This window comes from Larus michahellis, chromosome 1 (assembly GCF_964199755.1).
Source record: "Larus michahellis chromosome 1, bLarMic1.1, whole genome shotgun sequence".
In the NCBI taxonomy this organism is placed as follows: Eukaryota; Metazoa; Chordata; class Aves; order Charadriiformes; family Laridae; genus Larus; species Larus michahellis.
The window spans coordinates 216,429,350-216,455,277 of record NC_133896.1 but is presented as its reverse complement, the minus strand read 5'-3'; the positions used below and the strand labels follow the sequence as shown (position 1 = coordinate 216,455,277).

Sequence of the window (25,928 nt, the reverse complement as noted above, 5' to 3'; positions counted from 1 at the left end):
TCTGCTGTAGAAGCAAGATGGAAGGCAAAATACCTCCTCAGCCTTGATTTGGTTGCTCAACTTTTTGTGGAATGGAACAAGAATGGAAAATATGGACAAGGAAAAATTGCCATGTGACACTTGTCATTGTTAGGCACTGTATTTTTCAAGTGTTCGTCACAGAGGCTCTTTCACAGCTTCTCTTCCAAATGTTAGCTAGCAGCTGTGGAGCTGAATCAGTCAGGCTAGCATATGTGTGAAATCGGAAAACTAGGAATTTTAATCCAGGCCCACTCAGGTCCTAATTTTTAATGACTTGAAAACTGATGTGCTGATAAAATACACAGATAAAAAGGTGTAAATTTTTTTTACTTTTCAGAATTGTCACTGAGATTAGTTTCTACAAGAAATATACTAAAGACTGTGCATGTCAAGCATAAGTGGTATTTATTTTATCTTAGCTTTGCATGTTTTTGCAGGCTTTAAGAGAAGCAATCATCTTCAAATGCTGGAAACATCCATTTTCAGCGCATCAGATAGAGGTCTTAAAGCCAGTCATTTTGAGGCTGTAGTAGTTTAATGCTGCAAGTAAAATCTTTTCAAAATAAAAAGCTATGCCACACCTAGAATCATAGAATGATTCCGGTTGGAAGGGACCTTAAAGATAATCTAGTTCCAATCCCCTGCCATGGGCAGGGACACCTCCCACCAGACCAGGCTGCTCCAAGCCTCATCCACCCTGGCCTCGAACACCTCCAGGGATGGGCCATCCACAACCTCCCTGGGCAACCTGTTCCAGTGCCTCACCACCCTCACAGTAAAGAATTTCTTCCTAATATCCAATCTAAATCTACCCTCCTTCAGTTTGAAACCATTACCCCTCTCACCACGTTTGCTTTAAAAAGTGGATCTGCACATTAATTGTTGAACTAAAAAGGAAAAGAGTTCAACCAGAACTTTTGTGGAGTATCCTGGATTAGTTTCATCAACAGACTTCTTCCACGTCTCCTGTGCTTTACTCATCATATGTAAACATAAAGTGCATCTCCCCTATGCTATTCTCAAAGTCCAACTCATCAGTGAAAGAGCTTTTATAAATACGACGTTATTGCCATACCTTGTGCTACTGTTGACATAACCACAGACGGTGTTGATGATACTACAGCAGTCACAGCAATAGTATTTGCGGTGCAGGAGGGAGCAGAACAGCTACTGCTGCTACTGACCAAAGAGGACTGAGACGCAGTTATAACCACCGGTTGCTTTTGAGTAGTTGAGGCAATGACTGATGTTGGGACAAGTTTCGTAACTGCTGCATAGTTGTGAGACTTTGAAAGGATGTTGGGTACAAAAGTTGAGCTTGGAGAGGTGGTTACTATTATCACCTGAAAGAAGAAAAACAGCAAGAAATTTATTTGTTCTTTGCATTTCTTTAAAAGCACAAAGTTTCAGTAATATATCTGTCTATGTGTATTTAGTTTTAGGGATACGTGTTTATTAAGACTGTTTAAGAGCATCATATTCACATTTGCTGGCAAAACACATTTTCAAGTCATTTAAAGAAGTGGTGATAAACATTTCCTTAAAATTAGAAGGGTTTTGTTTTGGTTTGTTTTTTTTTTTTTTTTTTTAAGGAAAACAATTACTATCTAATTAAAGTAATAGTATCTCATGTCTGAAGGCAAACAGACAGGAATGGCTTCACTAAACTGGGCTAGGAAGCTGGAAACCCATTTTAAATGGAACGAAAGGGATTTCAAGCAAGTTTTAAACACTGTTCTCCAAAACCCTGCACATATATCAAGAAACGGCAGTGAGAGAACAGATGATTGTTTTTTCCTCTTTAAGAACTAACAAGCAGTTGCTGAGTCAGTAATGGAAAATATTTTTGATTCACAAGGCTGTAAACAATCAATATTTCATCAGTGAAAAACATGGTTTAGGTTTAAAACAATTTCTGCTTTAATTAGCGCCCTCAGTAACAAAAAATTCTTTCTTATCTGTCTGAAAACCATTTGCCTAAAGACAATAAACATTACCCTTAGTGTGAGTTACAATTACAACACCATGAATCTAATTTGACATAGAAAACAGAATTCATTATAACATTGGAAGAGGTCTGTTCTTATGCAACTGACCTAGAAAACTAAACATTTCTTCAAGTATTGAATATGGGGACTATTTACGTAAAGAGATTCCTTTTATTCTGCTAATATGTACCTCCTTGTACTTAAAAACACACAGTTAAAATAGAAACAGCACAGAAATGCAACATATTTTCAGTTTACCATGCAAGAATATCAAGAAATTGTATTAATAATGCAACTGTCCCAACACAAATTTCATTTCTTAAAACCTTGAAAATTAATGATTTGATGTAACAAAAGCAGATAGGAAAAAAAAAAAAAGGTACAGAAAGAATAAAGAAAACCTAGGTCAGATCAAACTAGAAGTCTTACACTACTACCCAAGTACTACTGAAACCTTGCCTGATAGAGAAAAGAAATAATATGATAACGGCACCAGAAATAGAGTTAAGTGACAGATCAAGCAGTAAGAGTTTAAGCATTTATAATTTGTTGGGTTTTTTTAAAAAAAAAAAAAAAAGAGAGATAATCACACAGATGGAATAAAAGCAGCAAGTTTCACCACCATAGCTGCCTCTGCCTCTCCTTTCCCTGCAGTGCGTAGTTTTTGTTACTTAGCTAAACCTGCTACTTAGTTAAACCTTTAATATCTTGATCTAAGGAAAACCAAAGCCTTACTACCTCCATGAGCTGCAGCATTTGACCACAACTGACCAACGCCTGAAGGACAAGGTTTCCACATCTGCTGCTCTACTACTTGATCGCATTCTCCAGGGAGAATGTTTTCTCTGCGTCACTTTTATTTTTGCCTTCTGTCTAACCCCGATTTAATCAAAACACCCTTCTGAAATTGCCCTTACGCTATGACCATGCAGACGAGCCGAACCCGACACAGCCTGATTCTGGTACAAGGCTTGCAGGCAGAAAGATCCTAGGATGTGCCCCTGGAGTTTTATCCTGTTTTTTAAATACAAAGTTAACACTAGAAGTACTTCACAAGTGTTTGAATTCTAGGGATGGCTCCATTCTACCAAGGATAACTAATTTAGAAATACAGTCAAAAGACAACGTGCAGTTAAAAAAGGCAGATTATTCACATTAAGGTTCCCATCCAACCCGTAGTGTAACAGGGCAAGCTCAGCATCTCAGCTAAGTACAGATAAGTTGGATGAATCTGGGCATAATCACAACTCTGAAGACCACACTTCTTCATTCAAAGGCAGAAAGAAAACCATCAGCCCAAGATTATCACTTAATAACTATTTAATCATGCAAGGGAAAAAAGCCTGTAAAGCATTATAGTTCAACAGATTCCTGTCCAGTGACTAAGCAGGTTTGGATCTCTCCATTCTATTTTTTCTTTCAAAATTGACACAGAACAAAGTTTAGTGATCTTCATGTATGAAGTATATCCAGAAAAGAGAATTTTCAGGTAAAAATGTAAAAGCATTAAAGCTCAAATCACAGCAATTACATTTTTGAGAAACTATTTTCTCATGTATGTTTAAGTGATCAAAGTAACCTCATCATGGGTCCCAAAACCGCATCACATTTTTTACAGCAGAAAGACTGCCTGATTTAAAAAAAAAAAAAGGCAAATTGCTTTTTATTGTTGTTAATTTTAATTGTTAATGTAAAAACTAATTCCTAACATACAAACATACAAATTAGTCCTGTCAGCTCTATTTTGAGACATCAAAACCTAGTCCCTGAATAAAGGCATTAACTGCCAGAAGCTTCACTAGCTAGATTCCTTCTGTGTCCTAGACAGAGGCCTTTATTATAAGAGAATCCAGAAATTAGAGCTGTGACATTATTAGTTGTTCCGACAAATCTTCCTCCAACCTACTAAAATGTCAAAACAATTCAGAAGGCTGGCATGCAGAAATGAAGAATTTCATTCATATCCAACAACTTCGCTCATATCCAACTGCACTTGTTTAAAATAGTACATTTCCAATTTAAGTCTAACAAGTCTGACATTTAATTTGAAACTACTAAAAGGGAGTTCTCCCACCAAAATGATCCAGTTATGTATTTTGGCATATCTAAATCCAACAAAAGAGGGCAGTGTGACAAGATCAGATAGAAACGCTACTAAAGCTCCCTAATGAAACAAGTGATGATTCTCCTGTCATTGCAGATTAGTAGGACTCTCAAATACTACTGTGCAGAGCAAACCCTAAAATTTCCACATCAGGACAAGCAGAGGCACAACTGCAGAAAAGACACTATCAACAGTCCATTCTCTCCCTTTTGGAGGTTTAAGACACTCCATCTTTAACTACCATGATATATAACACTTATATTTAATAAAACACTAAAAACATAAGGCAAAAAAAAAAATTAAGGCAAAAATATTCTTCCTAGCTAAAAGATGAGCATAATAAGACCAACAGGACGGGTAGGTTAAACTCTATCCTAGCTGTGAATTTGCTGCATTGAATGCAGGACATTTTATTTGATGGTTTATGCTCACTCACGAAATTTCTATACAAGAATTCAGAGATTAAATTTGATTAAGCACACTGTTAAAGAACAGCGAATCAACTGAAAGCATCAAAGCACTCTTAAGTGGGAAAAGGCCAGAAAGCAAGTTCTTTATTGCACATTACTTCAGTTAATCTTCCTTGGTTTTAAAGTTTCCAAAAATCAGGACATGGGAACTCTGCTAATCCAAATAGAGTCATAAAACAATTAAGAAGCCTAATAGAACAAATGCCGTGTGAAGGTTTGTGCTCAATAGTCAAACTCTCACAGTTGGAAAAAAAATGCTTGTTAGTGGCCAGCCTACCATCAGTCTGTTGGTATCACGGCCAAATTAATTCCACAGACCCCCCAAGTTTGCCTTAATTAATAACCGTACCAAGAATGAACTTGGGCTGAGCCATTAATTTTTTTTTAAACCTGAAGAACAAGAAAGTAGACACATCTGAAATGCTTCCTAAAGCATGAGAAAATAGTCACGCCGTAGATCAGGCACGTAAGATCTGAGTCCAATACAAAATTTCAACACGGAAAGCCCTTTTCCACACACTGCATTCTGGTGAAAGCTGTGCACTCTTGGCTGAAATAACGCAACTGATTTGGAGCACTATAACGGTGTTAATGTAGAATGAGAAATGGCACACTAGTACTGAAAGGAAAATAAAGCCCCCCCAGTCTTTGACCAGCTCCAAGAATAAGCCTTATAGACCCCCATAAAACTAGTCTCTAGACAAAAGGCTCGGCAAGGGAAAGCCCATGCCATCTGTCCTGGAATTCTACTACTGCAAAGAATAATTATAAATAAAGAAAATAGAAATAAGAAAGATTACCTTTGACCAATAGTTGTTACCATCTGAAGGCTGTTCAGTGGCCTATGTGATCCAGTTCTCAGTGGACTAGTGTCCATATCACAAAACCCAACACCACAAATGGTACTAACTGGCAACCTTGTTGGCAGTCTCACCAGAGAGGCCAAGAATTGAATGAGCATGGAGACTGAATCCCCTCTCATCCCTAGAAGTGGTCCCTTCAGGTCAGGGTTGAGGCACATTGGTGGGGCAGTCTGGGGGAAGCTTGCACTCCCGCTGCCTGTGCTGTACCTGTTCTGTGGATAAAAAGAGGGCTTCAGTCTCCACGGCTGTCAATCCAGGTCCTTTCACACACAGGTGAACTAAATTCATACACGAGTTTGGTTTTCTCTTTGCTCGTTTTAAAGAGGGATTACCTTATCCCAAGCGCAATCCTTAAAAAAGCTAGACAGTTCATAGAAAGGAAGAGTCAAACATCACATCTTATTCATTGATAAAACCAGAATAAAGTAACATTTGGCAGCTTCCCCCACATACCTTCTGTGTTGTCGTGTTTGTTGTCTGTGTTGAGGGCTTAGTGAAGGTTATTTTCACAGGCGACATGTGTGGTGGTAAGGAGTTGGCAATGCTCTGCATTATATTACTCATCTTGGGGCTGCCACTTACAGGCACTGTGATAGTTTTAGTGACAGGAGTCACTGCCTTCGGGACTTCTTTCAGGAGCACAGGGGAAGAACTAGAAGAATTTGTTCGCCGTCTTTTGCGGGGCTTTTCATCATCATCTGAGCAGCTGACACCTGGAAAAGACGGACTTTTTCTAAATTATATTTTCCCCATTTGTGGCTTTCAATGCTTTCTAAAACAATTCAAACTTGACAAGTCTTACACCCACTTCCAAATAAGAGAAAAAGAAATAGAGGATAAATTCTTTCTTATGGTCACAACTAACCTGTATCACACCGCAGATGGTCTTAGTCCTTGAGACAGACCACACTTAAAGTACCATAAAGCAAAGAAACAAGCTCCAAAAAACCCAAGTTACTCAGTTACTGGGTCACTTCAGTCAGTTTAAGAGATTAAAAAAACATAAGAGCCAGTAGAGGGATTTCATTCAGTCTCCAGAAGTCTGACTAATGAGACTACACACACAAGGGGGCTGGGATAACATCATGCACATTTCAGTTTAAAACTTTACACTACACTGTTGTTCTTATTGCTGGTTTTGTTTACAGCATCTGGACTACTGAAGTTTATCCTCCTGTAGTCTTCTCTGATTTCAACCTCCGTACCTACTTTCGTGCCGTTCTTATCATTACAGTATGCTTCTCCCTTTCACCTCAGCACAGCATCTTGAGATTTTTTTTTTTTTTTTTAAATATGACATACTTAAACTATTAAGGTCAAATCTCACTTTATCAGCTTCTGCCTTGTTTGGTGTGTTTTGTGCAACAGATATAAAACGGCACCTAACACAACCACAAAAAACAACAAAAATCCGGCCTCAAAGGAGTTCATTCTTCCTCACAATAATTTACTGCATAAATAGGAAAAAAAAGTCTGCTGCAGTATTCAGCTGAGCAATGGATAACTCTGCAGCATGATCAATGGATCTTAAATCCATACAAAACTCTCCCCTACGTAGGCAAAAGGTTCATAAATTGGTATACGTTACAGAAAGACATAGTTTAATTACTCTGAAAATCTCTTAGAGCTATTGGGTAGCATTTATGTTTACCAAATTAGCCAGTGTTAAACAATTTAAAAAAAAAAAAATGCAGAAAATACACAATCCCCTTACACAGAACAAGACTGAAATGTTGTTCTGTATGCCTGGGGCTTACAGACAAAAAATGCTGTCACAGTAAAAAGCAGTCTCGCTGGTAACCCAAGCAAACTTGGTTGGCAGTCAATCTCTAATTAGGGTCAAGATCTAATTACTGACAATCTCTAATTAAAATAACTAAATATTCTGGCATTCAGAAGAGTGGAGATGCAGGAATTAACATGGACGAGAAAGTGCCCAGTAGCACAGCAAGGGATTTCTGAAAGATGGGATTCTCTCCTAGTACCAGCACCAGCTCGTTTGCAGGTTCGCATCTGAAGGCTGACAGTTTTATCCACACAAAGATGGAAAACTGAAGCACAGAAGGGAAGCAAAGGCTCAATTTTAAGTTTGCTTTGAACTCCAAAAATTAGTTTTAGCTGGCTGTAGCAGTACAGATGAAGCATGGATCTACAAGTCCGGATTTCAAAGCTCTCATCAACAATTTGCTTTATGGCCCTAAACAAGCCTAGAGGTGATATCCATCTGTAAAGCAGAGATTTGGTTACGTGACTTCAAGGTCTACTATGAACAAGCTTTTAAGTAATTACTGCGAGTGCACTATACAAACTTATAACTGTGAGGTGACTAATCACATTAAATATGTGCAGGAATTTCAGAATCTCAGAATTCATTTGAATCAAAATCCACACACAGCTAGGATGTTAGGACACAGCTGTTATTTTGGTGGGTCACCAAGAAATACTGGAGAGAGAGATATTTGTTTGTGGTCCTCACCCACAAAAAAAACCCAAAATCCCACAACACAAAAGTAAGAAAGTAAGATTTAACTAGCAGAGCATTCTTTTATGTTTAGTACAGTTCATTTCATGTCCCGTTTTCACTGCTGGGATTCTGTAAGAATGTTATTCCTGTAATTTCACGTTAGAAACTGCTTTTGCATGACGTTTTCCACAAACATTTAGCTAAAAAGGTAATTGAGCTCAACTATAACTCACACTTGACAGGCATGGCAGCAGAGGCACTGAGAGGTTAATGGCTCAATCAGACTGTGACTTGGATGCGGTCACACAACAGATCAGTGGTGAAGTCATGACTATAACTCAGGCCTCCTGAGCTTGCTCTTAAGAATGTTTCCTAAAACTAACGTGACTAATATAACACATTCTGAAAGACACATGATTCCTTGGGAAAAAAAAACAACCAACCAACCAAAAAAAAAAAAAAAACAGGCAAAGGGAAAAAAAGAAACCTAGGGATGGCGAGAATAAAAAATGAGAACCTTTCATCCTTCTATCGTGTGTCTAGACTGGTTTTATACTCGTTACCATGGAATAATTCAATAGAGGTCTAAATTAAATTTTTAAGAGGTTAAGAACATTTTCCCCTGAATCTTTAAACTAAAGCTGAGTGATTAGTGCATTAAATCAGAAAAATGAAAAATCTTAATGTAATGGGTTCTGTGGGTTGATACAGTCATTAAAGATGGTGGTTTGCAGGTAACATTGTATTTATGTACAATGTGACATTTCTGACTAGCTAGAAGACAAACACACACATATAGCATAAAGATTACAGTAATTTTTAAAATATTAAAGGTATCCCCAGCAAGCATACAAATAGCACTTATCTACTTCACTATCAATCTTTGTCAGATGCATTTTGATAGGCACCAAGTAAGGCTAGAAGGAAACATTTTTAATTTTTAGTTAAATAAAACTACCTATGTAGTATACTAGCTAGGTACATGTATACGTATGAGGAACTATTCTGCTTTCAGAACTAGATGATTTATTAGCCAAAGAAAGGTGGGGGAAGAGACAAGAAAAAAAAAAAAAAAAGACTGTTTCTAGATGTAATGCCCTGGATTTCCAAATTTAAACACATGACGATGGGTATCTGGTGGAATTTCATATGGAGTTTTCACAGTTGCCCAGGAATGCAAGCCTCACTAAGATTTGCTTCCAAATATATCACCAAATGGCTAGATGTAGTTAATGTAACCATATAAATGCTTGCTAAACTTTTGTATTCTAAAGAAGTCCCGGTCAACTGTTAAAGTGGAAAGGAGGGACCTTTTCTAACTCAAATAAGTGACTACTGTGCATTATTTAAGCAGAAGGAAGAGGGAAGTCCGCTACGGAAGCGATCAGCAGAGCCACCTTATAGACAACTTCTGAACAAGCTGGATTAGAAATCCACTGACATACAGCAATTCCTGCATTTTATTTTAAAAATACTTTTCACTCTTGTTGTCCTTGCCATTACTGCTCCCTGCAGCTTTTTTTACAGTGACTGGATTTATCCTGAACACAATTTCTCTGAAAAAGCGAAGCGATAAATTCATTCTTTAGACTAAATGAAGGTATAAAGGCAGTAAATGACTTGCCCAAGGTCAGTGTGTTTAATTCAGTCCATGCTTCAGCCACAAGACTGTCCCTTTCTTTCCCTTTTGTTAATCAGTTGCTAGTATCACTTACTTTTGACGTAAACAGTACTTCCACTTGGCAAGACGACTACATTGGAGGCTGGACTGGCGGGTCTGGGGGACTTCACTGTTGCTACACTGCCACTTGGAACAGGGGTGGATGTTGGGGTTGAAGTGGTACTTGTGTAGGAATAGCAAACCACCACTGAAGAGGAGAAAAGACACCTTCCATATAACTGAAGTGCAGAATCCCATTATTCTATCACTATTTTAACAATTGAAATGGAAGCCAAAGACTTATTGGGTCATTATCCACATCTTTGCCTCTGCAATCCTGTTACCGTTGAATACTCTCCAGTTTGACCTAAGTGTAGCCATGGAATTAATGGCCTTCAAAGATAAAATAGAAATCTGACCTCCCCTCCTCCCATCCCCAGAGATCTGTGCTACCGATTCTAGATTTTTTTACTTGTATCGATCTGATGTTGTACTTTACAATTTGTTATTTTTCATTTTAGCATTAATTCAATATTTCGATCTTTTTGCTTTTCTGTAAATGACCACATCTGGACTAGTAACTGGCAGAAACTAGCTACTGCCTCTCCTCAACGGTACATCAGCTGAAGAAACCCAAGTGTTCCTTCAGTAATGAACAACTGATTTTGCTCATCAGCTGTTTTAAACTGTTGCTTATAATTAATAGTACAATGATCCAGTATTTCTCACAAAACCAGAGTAAAACAGCCTGTTTCAAGAAGTGTTACACATTCTCTACTTGCATGAAGCATAATTCGAGCCTATTCAGCCAGGTTAGATGGAATGTGTACTAGCATTACTTAAAAGGCATAGGGACAGCTGAGAGCAATCTTTTAACATGTTAACTTGGTATGTTTAATCTGAAGGAAAGGAGAAAAAAAAAAAAAGAAAACCAACATTTTCTTGACTTTTACCAAAACCTACTTACATTCTTAAAGTGTTCTGAACCATATTTCACCGCTTACAGACTTTACAAAACCTTACGCCATAGATCTAAGTTTTTATAGTTTATAGAGCTTAACCAGTGAATTTCCCCCTCACTTTCTGGCATTTATCTTTTTTTTTATTCCACTTGCTAATGTACTCACTAACACAAAGCTGTTAGATTTATGCTGCAGATGCTGCAAAGGCATCTTTCTAAAAAGGAAAAAAAAAAAGAAAAAACATTTTTTTTAATATTTCTGTGAATGCTGTGCAATCAGAACGATTCAGGTTTTTTTAGAAAAGTATCTAACACTTACTTAAACTCTAAGGTAACAAGTTGTACTGTGACGTTATTTTTATATTCCCAGAGACTGCAGAATTATGGTTTTCTCTCACCTTCTTTGTTTCCAGTTTCTGCAGGAACTGGCAGAGATGCGTTGTGCTGAACAGCTGCATTGGCAACAGCGTTAGCGGTAACAGTAAAAGCTGTTTGTGGAACAAGCCGTGGCATCAGTGGCACCAGTCGACGACCTTCTATAGACCATTCGGAAGAGCTATTTGGTCCAGACATACTAAACAGAAATGCGTATTCTATAAGTATTCTGACAAGTTTCCAAAAATACTCAGTACTCTTATCTAAGTGCCTTTTTTCAATAGAGAAAGTCTAAAAGGCAGTTTCTAAAGACATACGAGAGCAATAATCTTCAACTTTCTTCATTTCATGAAAGCCCTTGCATTTTTCCCACCTGATATCGAAATCCTCCCATAGAAAATCTAAAAGTTTCTTCTTATTTTACTGTTTTGTTTCACAGAGCCCTTAAAGGGCCAGAGGCCTGTGGATGTCATATTCAAAACCCCATAAATGGATTAGCTACTATTCACTAATTTTCACATTTCAGAGTTGGTATACTCTCTACTTCTGGATGACAAAAATACCTTTGACTACCCATAGATTTCGTAGAACACTACTGAAATTGATTATGTTACAGGGAAAAAAACCTCAGCTTCTAATGCAAATCTTGTTTTACCTGAACAGAAAGGTTTCTCAGACTTATTGAAGTAGTCCCAAACTGGGTAAGACAACGTGAAATGACTTAAACACACCCTGTGCATCTCCCTCAACTGCAACCAGCCTGCTACGTTCATTTTCTCTTAACCTTAGTACTTACACACAAACTAGAATGGTTCCAGAAAATGCTGTTCTTATCTAGATGGAGAAGTGTTTCTGTTTATGACTGTTTTACATGACTCATTTGTCAAATCAGCAAAACCAAAATGGCAAATTACTTCTCAATGCTGTTATGTTCTTAAGCAAATCAACCCATTTAATGTATTAATATATTCCGAAAAACAACTTCTCACGTGAACTATTGCAAGCAAGTTGCAGCAAAAGCTACCACAAATTAGTTCGCAAAACACAAAGGATCTGCTCTGTTGTTAAATCCTGATACGCTTCAGCGTTCTTCATACACATTCATATAGTATAAGCAGATCTACATCAGCTGAGGTCAAAATACGTTTTTAAAAAATAAAAAATAAGACTATAAATGTTGCATATAGCAAAGCTAGCAAAGTTGGCTTTCCTAATGAGTTAGAGAATTATTTAAGTCAAATACTATATTACCAACCATCACTTACAAAGAATTACCACAGGAAAAACAAAGAGATGCAGCACTTCACAATTGCACCTTGTCTGGAATATAATATCTCATCCATTTGAAGTTCAACACCTCAGGACAAACTTTATGCTTCTTCTGTAAAATGCTAAAAACAGAACTACTACTTAAAAGGAAACTCGATTCAAGAAAAGAATCCTGATATGACAATTAAATGCTTATTTTTCATTATTCCCCCCCCCCCTTCTTTAAAGGGGTGTACGGAAGTTGGTGTTTTTTGTTTGGTAAACAGCATATTTCTAACTCTTTAAACTTGAACATTAAAACACTAAAATATTAAATATCCTTCTGAAGCACTAAAACAGTATGCTGATTTTGGCAAATCTTGGATCAGACAATTGCTAACTCCAAGTGGCCTCCTATTTGTACAACTTCTTTTCTTGTCCCCATAACATCTCAGCTACAACACTCAAACTTAAAAGAAGTCAATGGTTGTAACACAGAAAAAGAAAAAAAAAAAAAAAATATACAGACATTTACAATCCAGCTCTGTTTAAAGCCAGTTATTAAGAGTAAGGCTGTTAAGTAACTATCAAAGATACGTAAGCATTTGCCCTCTTGCTCCTCTCCACCTCCCAAAATCATGTGGAGCTTGCGAAAGCAGACGCAAGGAGGAACCAGCCCAGTTGATGCCAGCACAGCAGCTGCATCAAGCCGGGAACAGTGGACACTGATGTCATCAGTTAGCTTGCTGCAGTTTTGGGTTTTTTTAACTCTGACCATTTTTTCCCCTCTGTGCTGATGCACTGTTTTCCACTAGTCTCTGCCACCTCTTTCCCTCCCTTTGTCTTTCTACATAGTTAAGTCCCTCTTAATAGAACTTTTCTAAATGGATTTAAATAAAATTAAAGGTAAAACAAAACATAATAAAGCAAACATACATGTTCATCCTGGTTATGGATTTCTCTATTTTCTTCTGGTCTGTCTTACAGAAAGCTCCTCATGACAAAAGACTGTTTCTTATATCGTACTTGGGCAGTGAATGGGATGCCTTCAGATCCAAAATGCAACAGGACTAAATAACTGTTTCCAGTTCCCTGACGCAAATCTGATACAGTAATTCCTTCACCCATACACTGTTTTTACTACTGTTCTTTAAAGACCCATCAATCCTCAAAGTTCTATCGTTCAGTCAAGGCATAATGGATTTTCCAAAGGGTACTTTTGGAAATCACGTAGAAAATGACCTGTAACTTACTTGTGTGCAATAGTCGTTAGTCTTTCATCATTTACTGCTCTCCGAACTTCAGCACGATGTCGCTCCGTTGAAATACTATTAAAAAAACCAGCAATATATTTTAGTCAGAGAGAGACATGAACATTTATCTAAAATTTCTACCTAAAATTAAACTTATGAATAATCTGCTGAAGAGACGAAAGGGAACAGGCATTTACATTTAAGAGATTGCCACTTAACTTTTGCTATCACAGTGAGAAAGAACGAATGTATTATTGTTCAAAAGTATTACTAAAGAATAAAAAGAACATTGCTGTTCATAGGGTACCGCTGCAAAACAGCTAGACTCCAACCTCCAAATTAGAGCAATAAATCCAAAGCATATGGTAGAAAAATTTGCACAGAACACGCAGCATTCTTTCTCGATATAACTTGGGCCCAAATACCTTGAAGTCCTACCTTGACAGAATTCCAAGACAGAGCAGCCTCATGAGCTAGCTGCAATCCTTTAACACTCAGTATCTCACAAAACACCAACAAAACAGTAAAGCTGCTGCCACAAAAGCATAGCTGTTCTCCTTATTAAAAACTCAAAGCAGAATAGGAATTAAACCTCCGCAAGATGGAGAATTACTTCTCTAAAGATTTGCTTTGTGATACTAGTGATAGAAAAAGCACGCGATACCTTAAAAGAAAACAGGTCATCAGTTCTTATTTTAAAAAGGTCAGGGTTACCTAAGCACTTTAGAGAGTTCTCCAAGAAGATCCTTCTTCTCTTTCGTAAGGTCTCCCTGTGCACGTAAGGCACTGATGACACCTGCATATGCCTCCAGTTCTGAAGAATTAGAGCAAATATTTCTATTTAACACTCACAGCAAAGGGAAAAAAATAATGTTATTTTCAGTATTACTGACAGTATTCTATTAATTTTCAAAAGCATTAAGAGGAACATGTCTTTCAATTATTTAGTGCTTTTCAAAGGAGATTGATGATTTAGAACTCTCTCAGTCAATTACTCTGCAGCGTACAGCTTTTCTATTAAACAATTGTATCATCACAGAGGATTATCTAGTTTGAAATATTCGGTTGGGTTTATAAACTGTCTCTGAGCTGACAGTTCAGCCAGAAAGGTTGAAGAAATAGTCCCCAAATTTGGAGAGTAGTTCAGAACTCTCTAGAAGCAGGAGAAGAAAATCTTTAATACGTATCATCATTAAAAGTTCCATGGAAAAGCTTGGCTTGACAAAGAAATACGCTATCAAAAGAGCAACTAATTTTTTTTGTAATGCCGTTGCTTAATTAGCACGGAGAACATCAGCTCTAGTTTGTTAAATATGATCATCATAATCTTTTATGCCCATTTTACTTGATACGTACAACTGCTTGAACCTGAAAAGAATGCAAGGCACTGAATGAACCTGCTCAACACAAAAGAACCAATTCAGCTATTCTTAAATGTAGAGCCATCACGAAGATTAACTCACAAAAATGCGACTCTGATTTAACGTAAATTTGTAATTCTAGGTGACCTATGTAAAGGTCACACTATTTGAAAAACAGAATAGTTAAAGGCTACTGAAACTTCTGAATTTTGTCCTACTACACTTAATGCAAATAATGGAGTCTGCTAATTTGCCAGAGAATGACTTGCTGTTCTAATCTTAGCACAGTTTAAGGAAACATTACTGAAACTCCTGCTTTAAGCCAGAAATAAAAATTTATTCAATAATTTCATAGGTGCCTTTCATCCGGCACCCCCAATTCAGCAGCCAACCCAAAGCAACCCCACAACACATCTCAGTTAACCAAAAGCAAAAACAAAAGGGGCAGGCCAAAACCTAACACCTCTGAAGTTTGCTGCAAAAGAAAGACTGATGCTGTTCTGAAAAGCTTTCAGTTTAGGATTCCAAAGAGCTAATTTACAAATCAAATCAAGGAATTGTGCTGAAAAGAAGTCCTGCTCTCCTGTCCTGATTAAGCAGACAAAACACAAAGCAGAGTCGCTTTGCTTAACTATGCAGCCTGCACGGGGATGCTGAGTGACCTACAGAAGCATTCACAGCTTCAGTTATAAAACATTTGCTAATTAATGCAATGGTTATTACTAATATCAACATTTATTTAGACAACCATGTTACAATATTTAAGATACTAATTATTTTCCTCTGTTAACAACATAAAATAATTCTCAGATACAACCATATAATTATTTAGCAAGGATAGTTTGGTTTTTTTTTTCCTCTTTCCTCATTTTTAATAGAGAACCTCTACATTAGGGCTTTAAAAATGCACATTCCGGCCTTTGGGAAGCTAGTAAAGACAACAGGAGCTATAACTAGCGTCCTCACCCTTATGTCTATGCAGCAATCACTAACTGGCGCGCTCTCTTTACAACATAAAACACACCAAACGTCCAAAACAGGTTTCACAAATAAATACCATCTTTTTAAGTGTAAGGTGCTACCATCATCCCCTTAATCAGTTATAAGCCACAAATGCCGCAGAACAACACTAGGTCCTGCACGCCTCAGGATGCATTTCAGCCTCACCTACACCATTGCACTTCACTCATGACGGATTACCCCACTACTGCTGAACGCTCAACCGAAGCTGATGTTGGGCTGAGAGCTGGTAAAGCGGGACTCTCCCAAGCAGATGAATATTGCTGGATGTGTCCGTTAGACAGATATCTGCTCCCACTGCCTGTGGTCCTTCATCCTCCAATCTTGTGGTACGCCTATTTAAACAGAGTTTCTCTACCCTGGGAGAGAAGCGGCTGCTACAGGCTCTGATCCTCTGTTAACGCTGGCAGGGCCCCCTTGTGGGGACACAGCTCATGCCAACAAAAAAAGATTTATTTTTTTTTTTAGTTTTTTTTTTTTTCCTGTCAGCCTAGGTTATGTCATTGAAGGAGGTGTAGCTGCAGTTCTGTTTGGCTCAGCTGCACCAGCAAGGTTCTGCCAGCACACCGCCGGCAGCTGGAAGTTTTTTTTTTTTTTTTTTCCACGCTCCTAGCCAGCAGAGCTACGTTAACAAAATTTAGTAGCACAGATCCGGGCCAAATCTTTCGGCATCCTGCACTTTCTCCTAGTTTTTGTACTTCTCAAGCCTCGCTTGAGACCTAGGGATGTCACCGTAATGGATGTACAGCTTAGTTGCAATATCGTGTGCAACATCTGCGTCGCTGTCTGTTTCAAGAGAATGCAAATCCCAGATTCCCAAAAAATGAAATAAAAAGGGCAAAGCAAGAGAAAATAAATTCTCAACTCTCAGAAAATCAAGTGGATGGCTTCATAATGTATGAAAACCTTGGCACAGTTAAGAAGTGCAGCACATCATCTTTTAACATTCAAGTAAAATGAGAACAAGAAAAGCTGTGACTTGACTGTCCCAGGAAGTTAGAGGCTGTCTCAACTTTCTTCCTGACGTCATCTCCTAGATTATGCTCCTCAGAAGAAAGCCTGAAAAGAAATCTAAGGTCTTTTTCCCTTCTAATACTACACATCATTAAACTGGCAAAAAATCCTTAACTAAATAAAAAGAAATTCAGCTCTAAGACTCAAAAAATGACTGCACAAGATCAGATCAACAATCCAACACAGGATTCTCTCTCCTGTGGTAGCCAAAAGTGGATGCAAGGGAAGAGCAAATATTTTTATTACCATCCAGCATACAAAAGCAAGTCTCCTTGTACGCATGCACTTGCAGCGACAGTGCACAAAAAACCCTCCCAATATGTTATCTATTGGGCAGGGCTCTCAGATACTGAAGTATATTTGAAACAATGCAAAAAGCTGCTGCTGTTATGAGTTAAGTATGAACAGTTTTCACACTTCCCTATCAATCTGTGCAACTTCAAATCACAAACCACCTTTCTTCTTCTGTTTCAGGTCTTTACAGCAGTACCTTTACTACTCACACTCAGTCCCACAGTGCCAGTTAAACCAGGGTTCCATCATTTTTTGGCAGAAAAAGGTGTCTTAATACGGAATTGAAAAACAAAGACCCTCCTCCCACAGAATATCCCTTTGCATGTTAATAGTTGTAAAAAGAACAGCAATGCAATACTGCAACATCAAGGCAGAGATAGATGAGGACTTCCATGAGAGATCCTACCAAACCAAAACAATTCTGCTCTATTCATTTTGCTCAGGCAGAGAGCATCTGCCAAACATCATTTTAAGCCAGGGCTGTCAAACCAATGACACATGCAAAATGCAGGAAATGACTTGTAGGTTGCCTGTAGACATATTAAAGTATTTCGTGGAAGCAGCAGCCAGGCAAATCTTAAAAGGGCAAACATACAGACCCACAAATTGTATCTTACTGTACCCAGTTTGCGAAGGATCCTCTTGCATTCATCTCTGCTGAGGTCCAGAAGCGTTGGCCACACCACGGGCATCTTTCCCTCGCGTTTGCGCTCCCACAGAGCTCAGCCTCGCTGAAAAAGGAATATAAATGCAGTAAGTGCAAGTCCATCATTTATTGATTTCCCAAGCCGATTAATGCAAACTCTCCTCAGCCTGCTCACAACTCCACGGACACATTCGCTCCCATCCCTACTCCAGCCTTTGTAATGGCATGCTTTGCCATGCAGGAATTCAGCAGTTTCACAAGGTCACGGACTTCCTACACTCTCCTGCTCAGATCCATCACCCAAGCTTTTTTACCGAGTTTCCTATCTCCTTCTCAAGCCTTTTTTTTCATGCTGAAACGCTCCCCGAATTGATGTCGGAGTCTCCTCCCTCTCTTTATGCACAGAGCACCTATTATAAGAACTCTTTCAGCTAACCGCACGCCCCCCCCCTTCCCCCCGGGGAATGCATTTAGCACTAGCCTATTATATGACAGAATGGCAAAAACACCATGAAAATTTGCTTTCCACGTACCAACACCAATCCCACCACCACCAAAAAAAACCCAAACCAAACAAACAGGGGAACACCCCCTCGCCCGATCGGATCTCGGCGAGATTCCGGGGGTGGCGGGGAAGGAAGAGGGCGCATCCCCCCGTTGCAACGAGGATAATAAAAGGGAAAAAAAAATAATAAAAAAAATAATAAAAGAGGAGCCGGAGGCGAGCGGGGCGAGCCGGCTTGTGCCAGCCCGCGGCCGCGCCGCCTTCCCCGGGCAGGGAACGGCACAGCGGGGGGGTGGGGGAAAGGGGGAGGCACCGGGAACAAAAGCCCCGGCGCCGACTCACCTTCCAGCGCTGGGCTGGAAGGAGGGAGGGAGGATCTTCTATAAGGGCGGCCGGAGGCAGACGCCACCCGGGGACCCCCCGGCCCTCGGTCCCCGCCGGGCTCGGGGGGGAAGGCGGCCGCCCCCGGGACCCCCACCGGCGAGAGAGAGGAAGGGAGAGTGTGGGCGGCGGTCGCTGCTTCCCTGCAGGCGGGAGACGGGGCGCTGCCCGCCCGGGCCCGTGAGGGGGCGGCGGGTCCCCGCCGTCCAGGGAAGGGGAGCTGCCCCTCTCCCTGAGGGGGGAGAGCGCTCCGGGCAAGGTGGGGAAGCGCGGCGGGGTTACTGGGGAGCGGGACCCACCTGCCCGGCCGTGCCTGGCACATCGAAAGGCTCCTCGGCGGCAGGGCCCCTCCTCCCCCCCTCCCGGTGCCGCTCTCGGGTTTGTTTAGTGGCGGCGGCGGCGGCGCTTCCCCGGGACCAAGATGGCGGCGGGGCGCACTGCCCATGCGCGGACCGCCGCGGTGCACGCCGGGAATCGTAGTCCCCCGGCCGCCCTCCTCGGCAAGCGAGGAGATGGCAGAATGAAGGGGCCAAGATGGCGCGGATCGCATGCGCGGCGGCGCGAGGGCTGCTGGGAGTTGTAGTCCTTGGAGGGAGGGGAGCGGCACCGGCCTGACCCGCCATGGGGACGGGCAGCGAGAGGGGACAAAATACCACCCGCCGCGCTTTGTCCGCCTGAGCGGGAGGGTTGGAAAGTCCCCCGAAATTTAACGAAATCTGGCGGGGCTGACATCAGCCCTGACGTCATTTGGCCGTTTCCAGCCTCTGACTCAAAACGGGCAGTGGTGACGCGGTGCAAACAGTTTCTGCGCAATCAGTGACGTCATAAAAACCACGCCGCTTCAGGGAGAGGGTTTCACTCCCTGCTTTTGAGGGATATTAGTGTAAATAAGTAAGTTTTAATTAGAATAAATTACTCAGGCTTATAATACGGTGCTATTTATGCTGTTTGCTTAGCTGTACTGACCAGGAATGTAGACTTGCTGAAGCCTTTAGCCCGCAATACAGTTAATTTTCTCAGTAATTTTCTTAGCTGCAGACGCAGTGCTGCAATTAGTCTTTTAGTGTAAGAACAATGTTTTGGTAGTGTTTTTTCCCAAGTTGGGGACTCGCTTTCGCTCTCTACAACTCCCTGAAAGGAGGGTGTAGTGAGGGGGGGGTCGGTCTCTTCTCCCAAGGAACAGGTGATGGGACAAGAGGAGACAGCATCAAGTTGTGCCGGCGGGTGCGGGGGGGTTTAGATTGGATATTAGGAAAAAAATTTACACTGAAAGGGTTGTCAAGCATTGGAACAGGCTGCCCAGGGAAGTGGTGGAGTCGCCATCCCTGGAGGTATTTAAAAGATGAGCAGACGTGGTGCTGAGGGACACGGGTTAGGGATGGGTTTTGTCAGTGTTAGGTTGATGGTTGGACTCGATGATCTGAAATGCCCTTTCCAAGCCCAATGATTCTATGATTCTTCGGTTCTCCACATTCTGCCAGGGAGTGCAGGTGCACGAGGGGTGTAAATCAGTAGATACGGAGGCTCCAACCCTCGGCTGAAACTTCGGATCAACAAGATAAGAGCTGCCCTGCCCCGACACAGAAAAAGAATCCAAGAAGATGTTAGAAAACCTCAGACCAAAAGTCACCATTGGACTAAAAGACACGTGGACAGCGCGTGAGGGGCAGGTGTAGAGATCGCAAAGGTACCATTGCCCATGGATTTCTTTGCTCGGGATCCCTCTCTTTGGAGGCACCCAGCCCGGGGTGTCCTTGCTGCTGTACCTTCCAACTAACTTAATTATTTTATGAAATCCAACGTCTTGAGACTCTGCTGTGGGAAACCTCGGGTCGAGCCTGAAGAAGGAGGAAGGAGAGTAAGTGTGTGCGTGTGAGCATCACCGTGAACGGTGTGTGAGTGTTCGGGCAGCGACTCCTCCTTTAACACCCCCAGTCACTCATTGGAGACCAGAGCAACCGCCTGCTCCCAAAAACACGAGTCTTGGAGCGTGAGGCCTGGCTGTTATTTCAGATACAACAGCAGTTGTAAATTTTTTTTGGCAGATTTGCAGAAAAGTCATCTGATCTGGCTCTGATCATCTGTCACAAAGGTGCTCCAAGGGCTGGAGCCCCTCTGCTGTGAGGACGGGCTGAGAGAGCTGGGGGGGTTCAGCCTGGAGAAGAGAAGGCTCCATGGAGGCCTTGGAGCCCCTTCCAGTCCCTCAAGGGGCTCCAGGAAAGCTGGGGAAGGACTCTGGATGAGGGAGGGGAGCCATGGGACGAGGGGGAAGGGGTTTCCACTGCAAGAGGGGAGATTGAGCTGAGATCTGAGGCAGAAATTCTTGGCTGTGAGGGCGGTGAGCCCCTGGCCCAGGTTGCCCAGAGAAGCTGTGGCTGCCCCATCCCTGGAGGGGTTCAAGGCCAGGTTGGACGGGGCTTGGAGCAACCTGGTCTGGTGGGAGGTGTCCCTGCCCAGGGCAGGGCGTTGGAACTAGATGATCTTTAAGGTCCCTTCCAACCTGAACCATTCTGTGATTTCCCAGAAAAGCAGTAATTGTATCTCTTTAAAATCCTTAGATCAGATTAAAAATAGAAAAGAAAACACCTCTGGGGTGTAGCTGAAGCTTGAAAACAACGCATCTGTCTGTATGTGGGTGCATGTTGCAGTGAGAAAGCAAAAAAAAAACCAGACCCATAAAACTGCAAGGAGATCGCTGGAAAATCATAGCAAACCCCCGTCAGGACGAGCTTTTTCTGTCGGTTCTCCATCTCACAGGGCTTCGTTTTTGCTGCAGGCACTGGTTTTACACGCTTCATCTTGCACGCTTCCTGATTTTGCAAAGCGAACGGGCGCCCAGGGGATGGACAGTGTGACGAAGAGGAGGGCAGGGCTCCTCTTTATGCTGCTCTCTCCCAGAAAATCTCATTTTATAGTTTGCTTTCACCATGCCAGGAACAGCTGGACATTTGCTGAGGTGAAGAGAAGGCGGGTGGATGCTCTGCATTGAATCGCAACACCTATTTGCAGACTTGCAAGCACTCTTCTTTCCACCTAACTATAGATAAAAATGTTTCTTCCCTGCGATCATTGATGAACATTTTCTCACTTGCAATTTCCTATTGTTCTTCACAGCGGTATAAATCTCGAGTACTTGAAAACAATTGCGCTGAACAGTACAGGAGAGCTAGAACAATTTTCCTTCTGTTTTTTGTAATGCCTTCTTAAACAAGAACCAGCTGAAGGCAAGCAGCAGCATCTCTGCATAATATTACCTAATAAAAATAAATGTTCTCAGCTCCAAACGGAGGAAGTGCCAGAAGCTGAAGTTTTCCTTCGCAAGTCAGAGACAGCGCTGCAAACTCATCTGGAAATGTGCTTTTTAATGTGGTTTCTCTGGTCAGTAGGAACAGGCAGGACAGTCTCGCCGCTTATCAGAATAAAATACCCTTTTTGAGGTTTATTCGTCAGTTGTAACTGTGATGCTCTAGCAGGGTATCAGTTTTATTGCATCTGAGGTGTTTAACAGTTGGCCCTTGTACTTGTAGAAAAAATCATTCTGTGAGCAAGAAAATCCCCAAACCTCTTTTTTTAAGAAAATTTATCTACTAAGGTGTAGGTTTTATCTGAGTGTTTTCTTTGAGTTTGTGTGTTTATTAATGCACTCTCTTCATATACATGCTCTCCAGCGAAATCTCTGCTAACAACACAGCTCTGAGAGAGCAGAAATCGGCTTTCTCAGCTCTGCTCAGCAGCTATATTCATTAAACTTAATTAGATCAAGTTGGTATTTTTTTAGATCTTTATTTTTTTTTTTCAAATATGCATGAAACAGGACAACGGGATGAAAAGTTATTACAGGCAAGGTGGACAGACACAGACTGACACTCACATACGTACATATGTATGTACTCAAGAAAACGGTATACGCTTCATTTCCTTCGGCACACGGAACAGAAGAGAGATGTAAAAAACGAGCCGGTTATGTATGAAGTGTCTGAAGCTGGGATTGCTGCATTTCTACAGATGTCGTAAGACGATTTCCAAGAATACTTCTCATTTTTATTAAGGATGAAGACCCACACTTGGAAATACGCAAGAGAGGTCCAGAAAGTCCAAAGGCAAAATTCTGCTTGTAGTTACGGCAGAACTGCTGCCATTTATTTCAGATTAACCTACAATCAATTCTCTATTACCCATGAAAATGGGAGGGCTGAGATACCATGGGCAAAGCAAAAAAAAACCCCAAAACACATAAATAATGAGTCCTGAAAGTGTAAGTAACCTGAGCCAAGGCCAGAGCTCTGCGGCGGTTGAACAACTGGGATGGAACCATCAAGGTTGTCCCTGCAGAGGAGCAGAGGTGAGTCCCAGAAGATGCGCCGAGCCCAGCAGCCTTCGGTCAGGAGGGTCTTCTTGAGTCAAGAAGCCCTAACCGGTCCCAGGAGCTGCACGGATCTTTCCATAAGACTAAATTATCTGGACTCAGAATGACTGCACAGAGCCAGCTTGGATCTTCTAGCCTAATCCAGGCAGCTCACCCGAAGGAGACCACAGCTTGACAGCATTTCTTTATGTCTGATGAACAAAATGCCAGGAGTGTTCCAGTTATATACTAAAAAAAGGACAATAAAGACAACATGGCTTAGTGTCCCACAGGTGGATTTTTCTCAGTAAATTCATATAAAAATCAAGGAAATTATTGTGGGTGAAGGAAGAAAATGCAGAATGTGAAAATGTCAACGTTTTTTCTAGCCTTAGTTGCCTTCCAGATGTTAATCGCTTTCTTAGTTCTCGTTACCTACATGCTCAGTCTCTGACTGAGTCATCGATTAAGGAGGCCCAAAATTACAGAGCACTTTCTGACTGTTCAGGAAACAAAACAAGAGGCAAACTTGTCGGCAGCAGCAACATTTCATTGTTTCCTATGGAGGCGAGGCTCAACAGTGTGAAAAACACAAGGTAAAAGTAGTTTGTAATAATTCAATTTATTCTGCAGTTGAGGCAAGCTAAGAACTCGCGTGATTAAAACAGCTTCAAGCAGTGAATCACTGAATTTTTGTAGCTTGGTGATACTAGGCTGGTTCCTCAGCTCTAAATGTGTTCACAGCAGCTCACCATTAGCTTTCCTATTGCAGGCAGCAGAGGTGAAACTGGGACTCATTAAACTGGGACCAGCATTCTTCATCTGATCGCGGCCCAGTGAGCAACCCCGCGCGAGTTGTATCACGTCTCTTGTGCCTTCGTTCCCCACTTTTGTAAAGCATTTTAAAAACTAATGGCAGGTGGTGATACACAAAAGCCACGCATTGTTATTTATGCATGTGTAATTTTGTGTAATTATTATTAACAGCATGCTGCTGGGTATTCTTTTTAAGAATTTGCTCAATTACGTGCATTTCAGCAAAATTTGTTCCTCCTTCCAGTATGAGAAAGAATTGTAGTGACCATCAAGCACTCCTGCTTTGTATTATATTCTCTACGACCTGACGCCCTCAGATCCCCCATCTTAAATAATATGGTTCTCATCAATTACAGGCACTGGTCTAATTAATTAAACTTTCTGGGCACTTACAGAATAATCTATGTCTCACCACGCTTCCTTCTAGCCCCTAAGACAATGGAAGGGGGAAGACAATGAGCTTGGAAGCATCAGGGGTGAGATGGCCCGAGGGAGGAGCGGTGATTTTCTGGCGGAGAAGGTGATTTGTATGCAGCCCAGGTCACCGGCAACAAAACTGCGCTTCTCAGCTCTTCGGGGGCTCGTAGGGAACAAGCACAGCAGCCTCACTGAGCTTCTCGCTGGATTATTAACTGCATCTCCACTCGCATCGCTGTAACCTGATTGATACAGACTCCGAAATAATCCTTTTTCTTCAGAGCAGCTTTTCCCGGATAGAAAAGAAGCACATCAGCTCGGTAGTGGATGAGAACCATGCACAGCTGCTGCAGCTGCTTCTTTTCTGCCATAAACGGGGAGTTTTCAGCTTCCAAGAGTCTTACGTTGGTAATTTCAAAAGTAAAATTGGAATATTAGGGAAAAAAAAATATTTTATTTCTATCAGTATGCCAGCAATTGAGAAAAGAAGTAAGAAAACCACTACGCTTTTATACTGAGTGCAGCGTTGTATGTAATTTAAATTTTGAGGGAATTTAAAGATGGTTTAAAGTATCTTCCCTGTCTTGCATAAGAGAGAAATAGCCTGGATCCTAACAAAAGTTAAAGTATTGCTTGGTATTTTTTGCTTCTGAGTTAAATGGCCAAACCAATGGAGTTTTCACTTCTCTTAAGAGATTATTCAGTGACTCCATACGCTTTCCTGACGTAAGCATCTCTATTTTAATTTCATTCTGTTGCCCTCCGACCACTCCTAAACTCTCTCTTCCTCCTCAGACGCTTTCCCAATCCCATTTTTTCTCCTGGTTAAGATAAGAGCAGAAGCCTCAGCAGTGTTTTGGCGCTGGCAGCTTGCCAGGGAAGCCTTCTATATACAGCCCTGTCAGATACCGGGATTGTCACCCAGGACTATTCATATTTAAATCCACAAAGATATTTCAACTGCTTTCAGTGAACATAGCTTTGTGTTGCCAGTTCATAGAGATTTTTTCCCCCCCTATTATAAGTAATACATACTATATTCAACCTATGGATTTATTTTACAAATTGTAAAGCTTCAGTGCTGAAAGTACCTAAATTCGGCAAGGCTTAAATTCATCAAAATACCACTGTGCATTGAGCTGAGCACCCATTTAAACAGTCCACTATACTGAGGCAAGAACTTGATTAGGTAACCTCAGATAATGAAAAAAAAACCCTTTATTGTGTCATTCTGTAGCATATCAATGAACAAATTAAAGTCGGTACCCTCTGCAATCTAGGGAGGCAGATGCAAACCTCCATCCTCTTTTTAGTGTGCTGTGTTGGTAAAGAACATATAAACTTGCTGGGGAGAAAGCAGAGGCGCTTCTCAGAAGGGAATAAGGCTAAGTGCGCAACTTGTGTCCTTATCTACGGTCACATATGCGTATTACAAACCACTGTAACTCTAGCATACTTCTGCAATTCAAAGAACGTATCCTAGATTAGCATTTAGCAGTACTCAGCCCCGCTAGGAACTGATTTGCATTGTGTTTGAGGGGAGATTGCATGTTCTCCCTCGAGCTACACTTTTAACCCATCAACAGACTGCGTATTTCTTGTAAGTCCAGATCAACTCATCGGTGAATGACTTGCTCCTGCTTTTGATTAAGTATTTTTACAAGGCTAGACGTACTGTAAATGCTGGGGAAGCAAGTCAACATATCAACTGCGAAGCATGTA

At 41.1% G+C, this 25,928-nt stretch overlaps 1 protein-coding gene across 5 annotated transcripts in view; it reads right to left on the bottom strand.

Moving 5' to 3' along the window:
* Positions 1–19,082, bottom strand: part of EMSY (EMSY transcriptional repressor, BRCA2 interacting) — a 40,729-nt gene extending 21,647 nt beyond the window's left edge. For 4 of the 5 annotated variants that reach the window (XR_012585202.1, XM_074572308.1, XM_074572309.1 and 1 more), the window contains exons 1-8: positions 18,928–19,082; positions 17,719–17,827; positions 14,122–14,221; positions 13,408–13,482; positions 10,930–11,105; positions 9,626–9,778; positions 5,900–6,159; positions 1,097–1,364 (exon numbers count right to left, since the gene is read on the bottom strand). Coding sequence is in view for 4 of the 5 variants with exons in the window: in XM_074572308.1 (XP_074428409.1) it covers positions 1,097–1,364; positions 5,900–6,159; positions 9,626–9,778; positions 10,930–11,105; positions 13,408–13,482; positions 14,122–14,221; positions 17,719–17,788 (1,102 nt within the window). In the remaining variant the exon portion in view is untranslated. The remainder of the gene's footprint in view (positions 1–1,096; positions 1,365–5,899; positions 6,160–9,625; positions 9,779–10,929; positions 11,106–13,407; positions 13,483–14,121; positions 14,222–17,718; positions 17,828–18,927) is intronic. The other variant, XM_074572310.1, reaches the window with a different exon arrangement.
* Between the last annotated feature and the right edge of the window lie 6,846 nt (positions 19,083–25,928).